The 20,975-nt window shown below is 32.7% G+C and overlaps 1 protein-coding gene across 1 annotated transcript in view; it reads right to left on the bottom strand.

The window, feature by feature from the left end:
* The window catches only part of LOC126968590 (hemicentin-1-like), a 199,962-nt gene that overhangs the window by 139,515 nt on the left and 39,472 nt on the right, over nucleotides 1–20,975 (bottom strand). The window contains exon 3 of the mRNA XM_050813599.1: nucleotides 11,130–11,271. Coding sequence (XP_050669556.1) covers nucleotides 11,130–11,271 — 142 coding nt within the window. The remainder of the gene's footprint in view (nucleotides 1–11,129; nucleotides 11,272–20,975) is intronic.

Below are 20,975 nucleotides of genomic sequence, written 5' to 3'. Positions count from 1 at the left end.
CATTGCTGTTTAAATTATTTATAGATTTACTATACGAATAGCTCACTTATGTAATTACTAATACTTTTAAATGATTTATTCAAAAGCTAGTTTCCGAAATCATACTGATTATTTTAATATTATTATCATTTATTTTATTTTGTTTTGTCTGTAGTTTCTGATGTAAAATATTATAATAATTTGAAATATAAATTAGACCCTTATACAAACAAGTTAATCCCACATTAGGATAAAGTTATTAACTGACTCTTTCCGAAACGGTTCAATGTGTGTAGTGGTTTGAAAAACAATGTAAATAACACTTAGTTTGTAACACCGTGAATGATACAAGGACCGACACGAGGCGCGGCTTCTCTATTTGAGCTTTGTCGAATAACTATGGCTTTGCAATTAAGTTTTAGATAGACGGTGGAATCAAAGTGACCCTGATCATTGTTAAGTGACGATTAATGTACTACTAGATAAGTAAGAACTCGGCTCGAAAGACGGTAAAACTGTGAAAAATATGGTAAAATATATGGTATATCGGCGCAAATACTACAACATGAATTGAAAACACGTGCACGTGCACCGAGCCTCATAAATACGGCCCTATTTCAAAACACGTTGAATAAACGAAAGTAATAAAATACTTACTCGTGTAGTTTTCTTTAGAAGAACCAATGAGTGATCTTCAGCAAGATAGCAATTGTGATGTCAACAGTAATGACGTTACACCTTTTAAAACAATACAGAGGTTCTTTCCTCGTCAGGTATGTTTTTTGGCAAAATGTCGGACCTACATTGCAAAAAAATAATTTAATCGTCTATCTACAATATTTTCAGTACTTTAAAATAATACTTTGATACCAACAAAGAATTCTTATATGACTAATTTTTGTACACCGTTAAGCTATTCTACTGGCACCAAAGCTAACCTTACAGTTAATAAATAGACATTTTAATTCAAAAATTCAAATGCTAAGAGCTAATTAAAAATGTAACCATAATGTCTCGTTATATTTTCGTTCTCTCACTTATACTAGAAGTAGGTTGAATTTGCCGAGTGTAGGAACTTTCGAGAAACTCTCGTATTTTGAAAACTGGAACGGGCTGCACATAATTATCCACACAACATGGTACACAAAATGACCTGCAAGAGAATAACTTATATATTCTATGCATTAATTATATCACGCGCTCTAATTATTACTGTGTTCGTAATTATAATTAATTGCTTTACACGATCTGATACTAACTGTGCGTGATACATTAGTTTATGTACTGAGCAATATATTTTTAATTAGATTGTTGGTCAAACGATCTTTGAACGATTTTAATTTACTGTCAAGAATCTTTTATTACTAGTACCTCGCCCTGACTACACTGAAGTAGAAATTGAGTGATAAATAATAGTTAAAAAAAACTAAAAAACACGCTTTATATAAAATTCAACTAAAAAAAAATATTATTTATTTTTAATTTTTTAGTTAAATTTTCTATAAAATCGTATTTTTTTAAAACTATTAAGTACTTTAACATCAATTCCTGCCTTATCGACTATAGATGAAAATTATATAAATTAACAAAAATCATATTTTGCAAATTGAAAAATTTAATATTTTATCAAATTAGTGTAATGTCATCGGTCCTCGATAAACGAAATCTAGACGTTTAAAGTGGGTCAAAATCGCGCCCAAAGAAGTCGGTTACAAACATACAATCATACATACAAACATGCAGGTGAAGCTAATATAAAGCGTATAAAAATATATGAGCATGTAGTTAGAGCCTTAGATTAAGGATTTTTCTCCTCTGCGCTCCAACAGTGCGGTACCTAAGAACAATAGATTTTTATTACGGCAAATATTACTTATTGCTTGTGTGCATGGCACCTTGACACTCAATCGCATCTTTAAAAGAATTTACTATACGCTTCGTGTTATTTTACATTGAAATTAATAAAAAACAAAATACTTAATGATGATATGTGATTCCCAGTGTCTTTCTTAATTCTTGTAGTATTATTTTTACAAAGTTTTACTACGCAACCTGGCGTTTTAGTTTCAATTATAAGCAAAGTTTAACAGAACATGTGGCACGTCAACTTTGTGACGTTCACATTGTTCGAGACTGGCTGGAGTTCACCCATTTGGGCGTAGTATTAGTTGCCGCACTTTGGGACACTGCGGTATCTAGTTGGAGCGCAGCGGAGACCAGTTCAAAGTTAATGATATAAAATCTCAAGAATATAATGTAGTGTTAAAATAAAACAAAACTGCACTAAATGCAACTGCACGAAATTCTAATATCCTTAAGGATTGTTACTAAGGATAAAATATATTTTATTATGAATAAAAGATTTTATTAATAAATAAACATTCCTTACTTATAATAAACTTATTATCATATTCAAATACAATTTATACTAAGTTTTTCTTAAGTTAAGCAATTTCAATATTAAATAGTACAACTTAGATAAGTTTAAGTTATAACTTCTGTAGGGCGTGCCGAGACGTACACTTTTTTTTATTCTAATACATTAATAAATAAAAAATACATAGGTAAAATAAGTTCAATTGAGATGTCACTACGACATAAAAAATAAATTCATTATTATTTAATGAAGTTCTCGACAGACTAGTTAAAGTATTAAGAAGTAAATAATGTCACAAATAAAATTTTATGAACGATCGGGACTCGAACCCGTGACCTCTCGCGTCCTTTGCAAGCGCTCTTTCCAACTGAGCCGTTCGAGTGAGGTATCGTTGTTTAACTCTCAGGTTGTGGCTTCATCTACAGGATCTACTTTACAGTTGAAAATCTGCTCAACCCCAATATTTGCATATTAGGAAATTTACTTGAGATGTCGCTCTTGCAAATCTAAACAATTTTTATGTTTTAAAGTGATAACCCTCACTTATGGGATTAATTACACAAATAAAACTGAAAACAAAATTTTGTGAACGATGCAGGACTCGAACCCGCGACTTATCGCGTTCCGTGCGAGCGCTCTGTCCAACTGAGCCAACCATTCGAGTGACGTATGGTTCATAAATTTTGTATGCTTTTTCAACTCTCAGGTTGTGGTTTCATCTGCAAAATTGAGTTAATAATTTTGTAACTGGCTATCTAAGGAGGTAATAAATATAAACTTAAAGTTGTTCATTCCGCTATACCCATAAAAGTGGCTATTCAACATATTAAATATTAAAGGGGCTCATACCTCTGGCTTAAATTAAATTTATGTGACTTTTTTAATAAAATTATGACTGCAGTAGTAAGTTTTAGTGTTGGAATTTGTGGTAAGTGCGGGCGTTTTGAAATATTCAACGTAAAAACTTACACAAAGCGGAATACAGCTTGGAGAAATGAAATTATAAAGTCCGCAGTTTCAGTGACCTCTGGGGAATGATGTTTGTCTTATTTCCAAGATTTCTGACGCTTTTATATAATAGCGTAGTACTCGTAGGTTGTCCAATGCAGTAGAGTAAAATGCGGAAGATTAACGTCTTAAATTATATTACAAGATATAAGTTTACCCTGTTCAGGCATTATCTATAAATTAATTTAAATGTTTTATTAAGAAATTGACTCTGTCGTTAGTCCTACTACTCCACAGCTGAATGTCTAAGTGATCGGACAGCCTGGGACTAGATTATGTTTATTTTATAGAAATAGCAATTTTATAAAGCGCGCAAAAAATGAATGCTGGGAGAGTTTCATGCGCCGCTTCATCTGTCTCAGAGCGCCATTTGTTTCAGAAGCGGTAATAGTATCTAGTATATTAGACATGACATCAAAAAGAATTCTAAAGGAATCAATTATGAGATAATAAATGCCTTTTATGCCTTTTAATATATTGTTGTCTTGTTCCCATAGTACAGGCTCTGCCTAGTTGGTACAAGGTAATTTATGTAAAAGTGTGTCAACATTATTAATATTAATAAACCACAAGAAAGGTAATTTAACAGACTATGAAAGTATATAGTATATATATTTAATTTTAAAACTTCATCTGTGTAAAATACGACAAGCCGTTAAAATGTGGTCAGCCGTAAAAATTATCTGTAGCAGTCGATTTAAAAATACTTTTTTTTGTATTATCTACGATGTTTTAGTAACTATTCTATTACTAATTAGTAACTTTGAAGTTATCTTTAAATTAAAATTACATTAAAGTGTTGGCTTATGATATAAATTCATAGATTTTTTTAAAGTTATTTATGTACTAAATAATCCCAACAATAACACGGTCAGACTCATTTACACACGTTACCGAAATTTTTACTATGATCTTTTGCGAAAACTAAAACACAAACATGAGTCATTTGAATTGGAAAAAAACAAACACGACCCTAAAAAGCTCTGGAAGAGTATAAGAACAATTTCCCACACCAAGAAAATAAATCAAGTACCACTAGAACTCACCAATTTTAAAGATACTGTAACGGAATCTCTGGATTATTCCAATGAATATTTTGCAGGCATAGGTAAAACTCTTGCAAACAAGATACTCACAGCATGCAATGAAACAGACGTTTCACTCGCTAGTAAGATAATACTCGAAAATACTCCCGGGCAATCATTTTTCTTAGGACCCACTGATGAACGAGAAATTGAATTCTTGATAAGTAACTCTAATCTTGACAGTGCTCCTGGACTGGATGGAATATCAAACCGCCTTTTGAATATTAGCAAAAAATATATTACTCCCCCCCTGACGAGCATATGTAATCTAAGTTTATCTCAAGGCATTTTTCCTACTGCCTGGAAAATGGCTGCAATTGTTCCTATTCATAAGTCGGGTAACAAATTGAATCCTACGAACTATAGACCGATTTCTTTATTAGGATCATTCTCAAAAATTTTGGAAAAACTAGTACACAAGCGATTGACAAGTTTTCTTGACGCACATAAAATAATATCTGACAGACAATTCGGGTTTCGCACTAAAAAATCAACGGAAAACGCTGTAGACTTAGTAACAAAAATTATTTAATCCAAACTAGATAAGCAGCAAGCATGTATCGGTGTATTTTTAGACCTCGCGAAGGCTTTTGATACAGTCTGTATTCCTATACTTTTACGAAAACTTGAGCTCCTAGGTATTCGAGGTAATTGCCTGAACTGGTTCAAAAGCTATTTAATGTGCCAAACTCAGTGTGTTATAGTGGATCATAAGAAAAGCAATCCAAGTACAATAGATTTTGGCGTCCCCCAAAGAGGTATATTAGGCCCCACGTTATTCCTTTTGTATATAAATGACATCAAAACTAAAGTATCCAGCTCTGACGTCATCTGTTATGCCAATGATACAGCTCTTTTATTTTACGGGAAAAACTGGGATACTGCACTACACACAGCGGAACAAGGAATGAGGAATATTGCAACTTGGCTACAAAATAATCTTCTCACCTTAAATCTCACTAAAACACAGTACATCTGTTTCCATAAAACGAAAACTTCATCCCCTTCCCACATTTTTGATATTAAAGTCCACACATGTCCTGTTGCTCTGTCTGGCCCTTGCTCTTGCAATAGTATAAGTAGAACTACTCATATAAAATACTTAGGAGTCGTCATGGACGAAAACTTAAACTTTAAGCAACATCTTAATACAACAGCGAAAAGAGTCCGCAAGCTGATCTATATTTTTAAGAACTTACGCGCTTCGGCATCTTTAAATCTGCTAAAAACCATTTATTTTGCAATCGGTCAATCTGTATTATCTTATTGTATCACCGTATGGGGAGGGGCAGCTACTTCACACATGATACTCTTAGAAAGAGCACAGAGAGCTGTCCTTAAAGTGATTTTTGAAAAACCTATTAGATACCCAACACATAAACTATATAAAGACTTAGAACTTCTTTCTGTCCGAGGTATATTTATCTTGCGTGTTATGACAAGCATGCATAAGGAGGTCTTGAATTTGCCTAATTATAAATACCTACTAGATAGCCGTTCATACAAGATTCCAACACCAATAATAAATACAACATTTGCAAGTAGATTTAGCCCATTCTTACATACATATATATACAACAAGGTAAATTTAAAATGTTCTATTAAAAATTGCTCGGTCCATGAGGTCAAATTTAAAATACAGAGATGGTTACACACACTCACTTATGCAGACATGGAAGCTATTCTTAAAGTGATAGCTTAGCATTCATATAATGTTAATACTTTGTAACATGATTAATCAGATACTCACACTCACTCACACCCACCCTCACACACACACACACAAACACACATACACACACATCCAGAGACACACACGTGTACACACACACATATACAGAGTGCACTTTTTGACCTTTCGGTTCATATTGTTAACCTTAGGATGTAAATTGGTTGCCTACAGGACAGGCTACGCCTAGTGTAGGGACCAAATATAATGTAATATTATGTGATAAAGTGTCTGTATATAATAAATAAATAAATAAATACTTTAAACAGCTAAACTCCTAATCGCCTATTAAAATTCGTCAAAAACTGTCCGAGCTGCGTGGTATATACAAATTATACAGATATCATTAAAACATTCATTCAATATAAAACCTTATTTCGTGACTGTAATGTTCAAAGTCCATTAGTATTAAACTCTGCCTGATAGACGCGTAGGCAGAGTTTTGCTTCAGAAAATTTTTGAGCGTGATTGTGAGTCTCGTTCATTATTGTACATCAATGATTGAAGCGTGTGTCAAATTTTGGTCTGTAACTATAACTAATAACTAGAAATGACTATATTTAAATACAATGCTTTACACAAATAAGATTTGAAAACAAAATTTTATAAACGACGCGGGGCTCGAACCCACGACCTCTGGCGTTCTGTGAACCATCGTTTCAGGGAAAGTGTACAAAGAATACTGACAGAACTTCCGCGTTGGATAGCTAGGCTGACTGAAATAGCTGCCAGCGCGTGGGTTTCTAGTAGCCCTATTGAGGTGCGTACATAGTACTTTGTACATTCTCTGTGTCTCTGGACACCAAGTGTCTCGAAACCACACGGCACAAAGATATAAGACTCATAGAGACAGACATATTTACGAAGTTTGCTGTCTTCGACAGTATAAGCCTTGTCGTCCGTCTTACTTACAGTCTAAGTCTTTTTAGCAGTGGGAGGCTCCTTTGCACAGGATGCCGGCTAGATTATGGGTACTACAATGTCGCGTATTTCTGCCGTGAAGCAGTTAACATTACTGTGTTTCGGTCTGGAGTACCGTAGTTAATGAAATTACTGGGCAAATGAGAATTAACATGTTATGTCTCATGGTGACGAGCGCAAATGTAGTGCCGCTCAGAATTTTGGATTTTTAAGAATCCTAATCGGCACTGCATTGTAATGGGCAAGGCGTATCAGTTACCATCAGCTGAACGTCTTGATCGTCTCATCCTTTATTTTCATCAAAGAAAGCAGCAGTCCCGGCTCCAACTGACCTATCTTGGCCATGAGAAGGAGCCAGAGTGTTGACGCAGGTTGAGTCAGTCCATCAGAACTCATCTTTTTGGTGTCTTTGTATAAAACATGTCGTTATTAATGTGTTTATTATTATAACTACTTTATATGTCCTTTATCTATATATATATATATATATACATACATACTAGCGGACCCGACAGACGTTAATCTGTTAAATGAAAACTCTCGCCGATGGAATTTCGTAAAATATCTAGTTGTTGATCTCTGAGGTTTACTGGCAGCCTCGCTTCTATGTCGGGAAAGATGGCACAATAAGCTAATAGAAACTTGAAACAAACACACCAACCCAATGACATTCTATACATAAGAACGTCATTGCACGCACCAGTCAACTTGAATAACATGACGTGCACTGTCAGTTCTATTTTATTACTCATGTAGCGTGAAACTAACAAAAAACTTCATTAAATTCTTTCTATTCTCGAGATGTCATGAAAATGTCAATCCTTACAAAATGTATGAGAAAATAAATGTTTTTATAATTATATTTTTTTTTGTGATTTTTTCGACATTTTATTACTTATTATCCTATTCCGGACTAAGAGAAACCCAAAAAATCAAACAACAGAAAAAATGGTCTAGCCGTTCTTCTTCTGAACTTTATAAATGGTGTCACTAACACGACTTTGTTTTACATAATATATATAGAATATAGATATGAACAGGGATTCGTACTGATACGTACATACAATGAGACTGAGGGCAGTGCGAGAAGCTGACTTTGACTTGTCAATTATCTGATTTAGTCTTACTCCACCTCCGCTGGTAGTAATTGTATTAATTTATTTTATCAATGACAGTATTGTTAAACAAATAGCAATAACAGATAGACTTTCTCTACATAGTAATAAAAAATCAACATAATAAAGTCGTGATCCGGATCTGTCTTACTGTTTATTCGGAAATACCTCTTTAACCACGCAATGGACTTAGATCTGGTGTTCACCTTCTTTAGATACTTTATCGGGTAATATAAAAAATGATAAGTGATTGTTAATAAGTTGAATAAGAGTCCAGTACAATGTTGTGGTGGCTCCCGCGTTGCTGTAGCGCGTCGGGCATGTTCGCAGACGCTGGGGTCCCCGACTTTTTCGCCATAATTCGGTCTCGCGTTGCCTCTTTCTGGCGGAGACTGCAACGTTCAGACAACAAAATACTCGTGGCTGTCTCTGACGACATCAGGAATCCAGTGTTTAAGCGCTGAATCTCTGTTCACATGGACAAGAACAAAAAATGACTGCACAAATTTGTGCAATATTTATATAGTTTTAGTTAGTTTAATTTTACTTTTAACTTGGCTCCCAAAGGGGTGTAAAGACTGTAGGCTGTAAAGACAGTGTCCAAAATTTTTTGTAACTATGGGTTTTATTATGCCTGAAATAAATACCTTTTATTTATTTTTTTATTGTACGTAGATTAGAACAATATATATATATATATATATATATATATATATATATATATATATATATATATATATATATATATATATATATATATATATTCTTAGCCTAGCCTTTTATTGTTGTATAGAGTTAATCATAATGTAATAAGTTTACCAATAATAATAACAACGAAAGGAACTTCGTTCCAACCCAGTAATCCACGACACTTACGCATATTTTTATCTACATTGGATCAAACATAATATCATAAATAGACTAGTTTATAGTCTTGGATATTGTAAATTGAGTAAGCGGCTTAAAAGATCTTTGTCTGCATCTGAATTGATAAATGGCAAAGTTGATGGATCGTCATTTTTTCTCAACTATATCTACTTTGTCTCCAGTTTGATCAATCATGTGAATGAACAATTTGGAAATAAAAATAAAGGCTTTGATCCTTTTCAATAAAAGAAAATGTTTAAGACTTGTATTAAACATTGCTTTGAATGCTATAAAGGCCAAGGGCGAATTGGATTAGTTCGTGCGTTTCGTTACTTACAAGAAACAAGTGTGTTATTGTTATTTATGGAATAGTAGGCTAATCGTTATAGAAGTAAATATCCTATTTTTTTTTATATATTACTAGCAAACGCGCTTCTTTGTGGCTTCTTCTTCACTTCAATATGGGTGGTCCATGCCGTGATCGTGGCATATTTTTTTTTAAGTTATACTTCTTTAGGCACGTTACGAAAAAATTATGAGAGTGAAAGATTAAGGAGCGCGCATATAACTGTAACAAAAATGTAACAGGTTGAAGTAGGTTCCTAAAATTTTCTGACGTCTGCGTCATTCGTTTTTCTTCGTCCATTATTAGAACAGGCAAAGAGTTGAAGCCCATACAGCCGTATTCATTATTTAATAATTAGTTGTCAAAGCCATCTTTGCAAGATTTTTAAAAATTGTTCTTTCTAAAAACGTAGAATAGCACTAGGAATAAACCATTTTTATGATTTTTGCTTTGTTATGCCAAAGAAGTAAACTAACTTCCTGCGTGTATAGGTACATACACACATTTTTTTAAATACTTAATACTATCTTATAGGTACTTCCGTATCGACATCGTCCGCATTGGCGCTGTAAAGTAACAATTAATTATGTTGTGATTGAATCTAGCATGATATTTATCACATCTCAATCTCTAGTTATATATTCAGTCATCAATTATACGTCCAGATAGACCATGACAGCTGTGAAAACGTCGTAAACAATAGACTTTTCAAACTACCCACTATTTTGAGCAATTCACACACACTAACACAAAGTGTCATATAAATCGCGAGTGTAAGACGTAGCGATTATCAGGGACAATAAACTAATGTTCTTTTTTATATGGAATAGGAGGACATACGAGCGTACGGGTCACCTGGTGTTAAGTGGTCACCGCCGCCCACATTTTCTTTGCAACACCAGAGGAATCACAAGAGCGTTGCCGGCCTTTAAATTTTATTTTTATTCCTGGCTGTTTTTTATCGGTTTTCTAACAGCAAGAGACTTCTATCTAGACATATAAATTATATAAGTTAATATATATTCATTAGTTTTGGCAGTAGACAAATAGAAAAACGGACAAAGAGACAAATATTCTTTAATTCACTTTCTTAGATTCGGTACTGTTTGTAGCAACAAGTTTTCTTTTAATTATTAATCTACATTTTTTTTTCTCAACTTCCTCGAGTAAGTACCAGTGGGAGGTTCCTTTGCACAGGAAGCCGGCTAAATTATGGGTACCACAACGGCGCCTTTTTCTGCCGTAAAGCAGTAATGTGTAACCATTACTGTGTTTCGGTCTGAAGGGCGCCGTAGCTAGTGAAATGACTGGGCAAATGGGACTTAAAATCTTATGTCTCAAGGTAACATGTGCAATTGTAGTGCCGCTCAGAATTTTTGGGATTTTCTGGATCAGGATTCAATAAACTCTGTGAAGACATTTTGTTTCGCTACTTCTTCTTTTCATAATAAGTATAAAGAACTGTCAAAATCTCGTGATAAAATTAAAACAAATTAAAAAAAAGTATACCACGCAAAATAACAAATAATAAACTTTAATTGTGTGCGTATTGTTGTACATACACATAAAAAATTACGAAGCACAATTTATTTTTAAATCTCTATGTAATCTTGACCTTACATCTCCGGCTCCCTGCCTACACCAATACTGAAAAACAATACGTATTATTATAACCTATAGTAATTTAAAAAAGAAAACATACCTATATATAGGCTTTCCTCCAGTGCTTTTTCCAGCTCGAAACCACAACACCATATAGACTCGGTCCTCGTTAGCTTCCGGTGTGACGTCACAAGGCAGTGACGCCGTTCGACCGAGTACTGCGTCAACGTCCATTGTTGACACTGAAACAAACAAACTCATTAAGGACATACATCAAAAATAGACTGAAAGTACATTTTTCTGTATTAAATGCATGGTAGCAGATAGTAAGTACGAAAAACTATCCAATAGCAATTAATCTAAGCACCAAATTACATTTTTTCAATTTGAATTGAGTTAAAGTATTGTAATATTTTTTTATGGCAATAAGGGACGAGACGAGCAGGACGTTTAGCTTGATACGCCTTACCCATTACAATTCAGTAGCTCAGGATTCTTGAAAAACCTAAAAATTTTGAGCGGCAATACAACTGAGGTCGTCACATTGAGACAAGATGTTGAGTCTCATTTGCCCAGTAATTTCACTAGCTATGGCGCCCTTCAGACCAAAACACTGTAATACTTACACATTACTGCTTCACGGGAGAAATAGGCGCCGTTGTACCCATCATCTAGCCGGGCTCCTGTGCAAGGGGTGCCTCCCACTGGTATATTAATTTATTTTGATTAATAATTACATATGCAAACTTAATAACAAGGTTAATTTGAATAGCTAATCCCAGAATTTAGGGTTCACTTAAAAATAACAAACTGCTTAGATTTGAAATATTTGAGTATAATTCTTCTGCGCATGTGTATGTTAGTGAACTTCTCCTAACGGTTGGACGGATTTTTCAAATTAAAGTCGTGTTTTATGGATAACGTCTTTCAGGTCCGTAAGTTTATATATATATATATTTGAAAAAACAATAAAAAATCATAAACATAATGTAGCATTATTAATTCTAATCCAGAATATTAATAGTATGACCTATGTAAGTAGTTAATACAGTTCGTTAGCTCTCTTTTGACATCGTTCGTTATAAAAGGAATAAAAGGCATTTATTTTCTCAAAATTGATTCCTTTAGAATTATTTTTGATGTCATTTCTAATATACTAGATACTACTACCGTTTTGGAAACAAATAGCGCTCTGAGAGAGAAGAAACGGTGCAAGAACCTCTATATATGTATGTCTATATAAGTGCCCGTGGTAAAAAAAAGTTTATGGGCAAAGTCGCGGCTGCTACAAGTTTTATTATTATTAAGCATGTTAAAGAGATTAAATATAAATTGAGCTCGCCAACTCTGAGGGCTTCAACGTTATCGGATTACGCTGCTCATCTGAATCCATAATATATGAACCTGGCTTAACAGAGTTATAGATGAAATTTCGTAAAAGTTAAATAAAATTAAATAATTGTAAGGCATTTTGATTTATATTAAGATCACTTACTTTCGAAAGTGGACACATTAAAAAAAAGCGGCCAAGTGCCAGTCAGACTCGCCCATGAAGGGTTCCGTAGCAGCAAGTAACAGAATATAATAGTTCTTACAGTTCGTTGTAACTTTGATCAATGTTTTAATAATAGTGTATTTTTTTTTCAATTAAGTTATTGATAATACGATTTATGATGTATAAAAAAAATACTTACTAGATCTTGTTTAAACCAATTTTCGGTGATGGTGTGCATGGTAATGTACTTCATATTATATTGTTTTTAGTTGTAACATTCTCTTATTTTAGAAGTTACGGGAGAGGGGGGCACATTTTACCACTTTGGAAGTGCATCTCGCGCAAACTATTCAGTTTAGAAAAAAATTATATCAGAAACCTCAATATCATTTTTGAAGACCATACGAATGGGTTTGACGAAAAAAAATGTTTGAGTTTGAGTACTTATTTTGGGAAACCCACAAAATTTATTGTTTTTTTTTCTATTTTTGTGTGAAAATCTGAATGCGTTCCGTTTTTTGCCATTTGGATACCCTGAAAACAAATTACTTTTTTGTATATTAAGATTATTAATGAAAATAATAAATAAATAAATAAATGGCTGTTTCTAAAACATCACTATCTATGATTGGTATCTAGATTTTTTGCAACCTTCAGCAACGTCTTTATCAGGTAAACGATACCTATTACAATTTGTGTTAAGTTATATCTGACGACAGATAAACTATTTGCTGTAGGTAAGTATAGTTGTAAAGGACAATGCCTATCCTTGTATGAAAATTAGGCTATTCTTGCGTCTTAACCAAATCGTAGGTAAAACATTAGAAATATTCTTAAAATTATGTAAAACAAAAATTTGTAGTTATCTGATTTTTTCAATTTCAATTTACAACGAAATTGTTGTCAGTTTTAGTGTAGGATTGTTGGAATTGACGTTAATCTAAGTTGATTGATGACAATGTTGACAAAACATACAGATACAAAAACTATCATCTTGACATTTAATTTTTTTTTAATTTTAATTTATTTAGTGGCATATCATCTTGACATTTCAACCAGTGTTTCTACTTACGATTTTGGTTTTACCCTAGTTTCAACGGTGGTGACGGATAACCTAGTAGAATCGTGTCAATGATTATTAGTGTTATGAGTCCACGGTATAATGGAAATTATAGTATTATAATAATGTGAAATGAATAGCTTTTAATCCCCGTAGGATTTCTTAACGATCTGGATGGTATGTATTATATTTTCTTCAAAATTAGATACGCGTTAAAAAATCAAACAACACGATACATGTATTAATAGTCTGTTGTGTGTGTAGTGGTAGTGTAAATACTCTGTGGCCTTGATTGCTGCTGTTTGTCGCAGTTAAAATATTCGGCGAGGCACACTTTGCTTTCATAAAAACAGCTCCAAAAATAAGGTGAAGAAACATGAAGTGTAGATCTAATTGGCATACTAAAGATACCAGTTAAAAAGATATCGATACCTATCCATATTATATATTTGTATTAATACTGATATTATTTTTAATCAGTGTGCAGGTTTTTGAATATTCGGCAAACGGAACATATTAATATGACTTTATTAAATAATATTTAACCAGTGGTGTGGAAAAAGTTAGGTTTGTTTCGGTTTTCATTCGATTTATTTCCTGTAATTTGTAGTTATCTTTGCTTTTCCTTTTAAAAAGGGAGTTCATAATATACTGGTATCATTCGGTGAGTGTTTTAGTGACAGTGACGTTTCCGGCCTAATATGACAGTTCCGCTTGTTTCGAGACGATTATTTACTTTCTATTCAAATAACATTTAAACCCCTGTTCGCATCTGACTAAAACAGATATATGTAAAATTATAATTTAAAACAAAATTTTGTATGCATACCTGGTTCAGACGCATATAGTGAGCAAAATAGCCCATTTTCTGGCATTCTCCTTTAATAAGTTTTCTTTATTTTTAAGTATATAAATATTTGAGCTGTACTATTCCAAAATTTGTAAGTTTAAGGCGATACCATTTTAAAGAGGACAAAGTCGCAGACAGCTACAGCCTTACAAATAAACTTAGTATAAATTTACACCTGAGAATAAAAAAAGAATATGCAAAATGTTTACAAATAGACATTTTGTTTATGATTGGTTTATTCGGACTTATAACGTTTCTCGCGTTTATTTGCAAGGCTGCTGGACATTCGGAAAACTTCAGAATTATCATTGTATTGACAGTGTTGTCAGCGATAAGGTCAACATTTTGCATATTCTTGGTTTATTCTCGGGTATAACTTTATATCAAGATTAAATGTAAGTATAAGCAAAACAATTTTAAATGAATACAAATAAATTATAATTTACATCTCCCTTAGAAATTGAGCAGGAAATTTATATAATAATAAAAACATTATTTTCACCGAATACGTCATAGTAATTAGAAATTCACGCTTCTGGTTAGCAATTAACATAAGCGTGTTTGAGCAGACTCCCGCCATTTACGAAAAATAATTAAATTTGTGTGAAATATACGTAGCATTTAATTAACGACTTGATTCAACAACGCATTATTACAACCTCAGGGAAAACTAAGCTGTTTTAAAATGGTTTTTACTACTCAAAATTATGATTGATCAAACTGTTGTGAAATTGCTTTTGTAATATATGTGTAAATTTTGAAACCAGATGAAATTGATTATTTTTTTAAATTTTTACTTAAATTAAAATAAAGAGGAACCTTGGGTATATTATGTTGTATTAAAATTCTGATCGATCTGCTTCGCGGGACTGTGCTCTGGAAAGATGACGAAATGCCGGGTTGACAAAAATAATAATTTAAATGTAACTTTTACTCAAAATCTAACATAAAAATATAGTTATAATTACACAATTTTTAATCCTTCAAAAAGTGTTTTATTTATTTATTCTTAATAATAAATATACTATCTTTCTATGACTTTAAATTACCGATGTGAGTACCAATAACAGATGTACACAATAAACTACTATCTGTGATATACAATAAAGTAAAATATGTATCGAACACTTGATTTTAAGAGTTCTATTACAAATCTATGTCGTTCTGTTTTTTAGCGTTCAACAATCTTTAAACATTGCTTAGGTCTTACAGTAAAATTTCAATATAAAAAAATTTATAAGCGGGGTCAGTATAATACATATGTTGGTGTGTCTTGTGTGTATGCACATAGAAACAGTTTAACCAATTTAAATTTGGTTTTGACTTACTGTAAGCTCCCTGAAATTCAAATTATCGGGTACAAATTAGCAGTACATAGAAACGAATGTACATAAATGCTTCGACCCCAAGTATTGAATTATAGTATACTATTAAGACTCTAAGTAAATATCTTTGTAGCACTGCCAACCCAACTCCATTCCTTGATTCCCGTCTGTAATAAAAGGAACATGAATATAAATACGAATAATATTAAAATGCCTCGCTTTCACACAGCATCAAATAATCCTCTTTTCTTTACGAGACTCTGTCAACGTGTTGCGAGCAAGTAATATGCACCATCATTCATACTTAGTTGGACTTTTCAATTTACCTCTCTTGAAGATTGTCCAAATAAAGATAGATTACCACGTTGCGATGACACTTCATTATTACACAGTTTTAGCACAGTTTAAGAAAGTTGATGAGATATCTACCTTCTTTTTTATCTACATAAAATAAATATTATATATAATGAAAATGGTCTTTGTTTGAGGCTCAATCACGCCTAAATGACTGATCGTATGAATATGAAACTACCACCATTCGATGCGAAATTTATCTTAGATGATTTATGGCTACAAATTTTTTGAAAACCAACGTTCCTTACTTTTAAAATTCGCCCAGCGAAGCAGTCGGGAACGGCTAGTAATATTATAAAAAGAAAAGATTTGTATTATCGTATACAGTACGTATTTTTCATTGTCAACTCTAAGTAACGCATTATAAAACAAGTTTGTTTTAATATTGGTCCTTAAGCTCGATGTGGTACTCATTTTGTATCCAAGAGGTTTCTTGATTCTGCTAGAGGCGAGCGCGATTATTAAGCCGAGAGTGTAACAAAACAACACAGAAAATTAAAAAAAGTGTGCATTGACGACAACAGAAGTAAAAACTTGGCAAAGGTGTCGAAAAAAACACTAAAATACTTAATAAATAAATTTATAAATCTTTATTTATATAATAATAACATTTACAAAATGTTCCATTTATTAATATTGGCGAAAGAATTTTGAAAGATAATTAAGTTGTAATTTTATCATATTAACTTGTTATGTTCAACAAGTTTAAAATTAAACATAAACTACAACGGCCTTACGAATAAACCTGGTATAAAGTTATAGCTGAGAATAAAGCAGGAACAAGCAAAATGTTTACAAATAGAAATTTTACTTATGATTTTTTTATTTGGACGTTTAACATTTCCCGCGTTTATTTGCAATTCTGTTTGACATTCGGAAAACGTCAGAATTATCATTGTTTCAACAGCATTGTCAGCGTATCACTTTATACCAAGTTTATATTTTGTAAGGCCGCATAGTTAAAACTATTTCAAATGCAAACCTCTTTAGTATTGCGACGTCAGTAAACACGCATGTCCCGATAAATTTCATCAACATAACACAATCTGGATATATTTTATCAAATATATTACTATAACCACTATTATATTTATGTTCACTTGAACCAAGTGTACGTCGAAGGCCGTAGTCAGGATATTAGATTTGGAATTAGTCTAAGCCGATCGATTTAGAAAGGCCCCCAATATATTATATAGAACTAACTGAAACGACAGACGCTGTTCTGTCAAAAAATTGGAAAAATTATGTACCTACTTAAGTATACGGGAATAATGTAGTCTAAAGCCATCGGAAATGTGTAGTCATAGTAAATGAGTTAAAAATGAAACAAAAACGTATTTTAAATGATTTTGTAATATGTTGTAATAAAATGATAAGGACTAATATCGTATTTGTGTAAACTGCTTTTACATTACCGCTTTATAATTGCCAATTTTTAAAGCATTATGGACATAGTATGTTATGTTTAAGATAGATATGCCATCTTGAAGTTTTTAGTAGAACTATATATGATACACAATTCTACCATTATTATATTAGTCAACGTATTCGTTAAAAGCTCCTAGACGGCTTATTGTGTTCCGACACCTCCAACAAATATCGTTCGTAAATAAAAACTAAACAAATAATACACTTAAACGTTCCTTGAAAACCACGCTATCCATTGATGAAAACAGCATGAAAATCAGTGCAGTGCTTTTTGAGTTTATCGCGAACAGACAGACAGACGTAGCGGATGGCTTTTTTATGATAATATGTAGATATTTCCGTTCATTAAAATCAAAGCTTGTTGAATTGTAAGCAAAATCAATTTAAAATACGAAATTCGTCGTAAGGTTTTGGAAGATCAAAAAATTCCTCGGTCTCTTAGTATTTTATTTAAAATAATAAATCCAGTATCAACTTTACCCTTAATTATTTCTCAGCTGCAACGAGTAACGTATCGGAAATATAAATTGTATAAGATTTAGGGTTTTGATATATTGTTGTACCATAATGTAGGGATAATATCGTGATTGGGGGTACTAAAGAATTGCGCCACTCATAATTACGGCGGGTTGAGTGCCGATGTAGACATGCAATACAAAATGTTGCTACTATTCCAAATGTATTGTTAATGTAATTAGAAAATAAAATGCCTTGCTTTCTTTCCAAATCACTTTCGCAATTTGACCATAAATAAATTATTTTGCATTAACATAGTTAAATTGAAATTCTAAATGCGTATGTTTTTGTACACTTGTTGCAAAAGTCTATTTTAATTACAGAACAGCGGGCCTACCATGAACTCTTATTGCGATTCAATTGACAACCTAAAATGAACCGTTTTGCTATTTCTTACCATGACGTGTTTGGAGCTATTTAATTTAGGTTGACGTCAAATCAAGTCAGAAAGCAAATGCAAACTCGTTTAGTTCGTTCATTCATTCGTACCATGAGGAATATTTCAACCTAAACTATATATAGCTTATGTGTCAAAGTGACGGATTCGAAAAAAGTTGCTACTTCCTTAGAGGAAAGTGAATCGTGTTATTAACAACTTTTAAAAAATAGTGAAAACATACAGAAAAGTAAAATTTTATTGATGAAAGATGAGGTGAGAATACTTTTGGTAAAACAACTAATACTGAAAATGAAAATACTAAAGACGAGGCAGTATGGGCCCGGGGTATAGCCTGTTCGCAAGAACGAATTAAAAAAAATGTACTCTGTGCTCCTGTCAAATTAAACATCAATGGAGGTGCGTTCATAACTCGTTATTGAAGAATAACGAGTTATGAAAACGAAAACACCTAAGCAAACATTTAATTTGTAATTCAAAGAACTATATATTATATTTATATTACTATCATTTAATAAGTACATAAAAGGGCTTAATGGTTTTGACGCTATAAAGCGCAATTTCAAAATGTATTTTTAGTATTTTCTACGCGAAAAAACCTCTAAAATCATATCATTTTAGGTTTGGAAACGCAACGCATATGGTTCGAGTAAGAGAGACAAACTTATGCAACGACTGTAGAGCGTCATCTCTTTCTCACACAGACAAATTTATTTCGTTCATTCTTAATAAGCGATCCAAACGCCATTCAGTAAAAGGCACTTCATGGTACGAATTTTAGCGATTCAGTTTGGATAGCTAAACTGAACTGCATCGGAATCGCATCGCTAACTAAAAGTTGATGGTAGGCCCTCAGTTTAAAGAGATTAATTTTGATTAGCCCTACATATACCAATTATCTGAGGTGATGACCTCAGATAATTTATAAGTCTAGATAGAGTCAACAATAGAAAACGAACAACACTTCCTGTTTATTGACCTTGGAGTACGGAGTTGTCATTGATTTTTGACTTGAAATATAAATAAATAAATATTGACACACAAATATTGATATATTTAATACAATATACTTACTTAAACAAACATACAGACATTCATGACTCGGAAATAAACATTCATATTCAATGTTTACACCTACCGGGATTCGAACCCGTGACCTCTATAGCTCAGTAGGCAGGGTCACTAACCACTGGGCAATAGGGGTCGTCCAATAAACTGGATCATATTTAATGTGTGTACATACAACGTATTTATGTTGAATTCCCATAACTCTAAGGTATTCTGTTTTTTTTTTTTGTTTTTAATTTGCGTTTCTTACAATTCGCCCTTACGATAAAATTGGCAACTCTACATGGTAAGAGCTTCAAATTATCAATAATTGTACTTACCTACTTATCAATGAAAAATATGTCACTATATTAGTTTCATTGATTATTATGTCCTTTGACTAATCGAAGACGTCGCTAAGATTAGGACTTGAAAATTAAGACACAATGTACATTTAAAAACATTTTTACACCCATAATATTCATTTTAATACACATGTTTCTTGGACTTTTCTCTTTCTTTTTAGATAGAGATTATAATCCTAAAGTTATGGGAATTTAATATAAACACGTTTTATATATATTATTTATTAAGTTATCTTATAGCCTACAAAGCCATTTGGAGTAAATATCTACTGAGAAAACTGAATATGATTTATAGATTTAATCGTACCAACATTTTTGAAAAATGTGGTATTCAGACCCATACCTTTCGGGTTCAGCTTCAGCACTCTTCCGGCTAAGCCAACCGTCCGTATAGCTAGCTTAATTTAAGTATAAAATTAAATTTGTACATTTACTCCCATAAAGGAATCCCACTTAACAATAACAAATTTCTGAAACACGATTTATTCCATACTAGTTTTACAAAGAGCATCTCACGAAAATAAACATTTATATATTGTTTTCAAAAGCGCTTCGTGCAATAAGTACAAGGTTTCAACACTAACAGACATTAAACTTGCTAAAGAACTGCTAAGAAAGCTCTCACGTCCCCGTTCTCTCGATATATCATATTTTTTCTCGACTGTGAAGATATACGACTGCGGTGGAGCGTATGACAGGTTTCCAGGGGTAATATCAATAAAATTATTGTGGGGACGCGTACATGAAGTAAGCTTAGCTTGACCTACTCACCGCTCGTTTACTTATAAAATTATCTTCAACATATGACCTTTATGCTTTGAACAACTCTCAGGTTGTGGCTTCATCTACAGATCTACTTTACAGTTGATAACCTGCTCAACCCCAATATTCGCATGTTAGGAAATTGACTTGAGATGTTGCTCTTGTAAATCTTAATAATTTATTCAAACTCTTTTAGAGCACTGGTACGGAACGCTAGAGGTCGTGGGCTCGAGGCCCGCAACGTTCATAAAATTTTATTTTCAAATTTTATTTGTGTATTAATACTAGAAGTGAGGTATGGCTATAAAAATAACAAATATTACCTATATATTATATTGCCTCTCATT

Source organism: Leptidea sinapis, chromosome 16 (assembly GCF_905404315.1).
Source record: "Leptidea sinapis chromosome 16, ilLepSina1.1, whole genome shotgun sequence".
Classification (NCBI taxonomy): Eukaryota; Metazoa; Arthropoda; class Insecta; order Lepidoptera; family Pieridae; genus Leptidea; species Leptidea sinapis.
The sequence above is the reverse complement of the archived record's forward strand: the minus strand, read 5'-3'. Positions and strand labels throughout refer to the sequence as shown.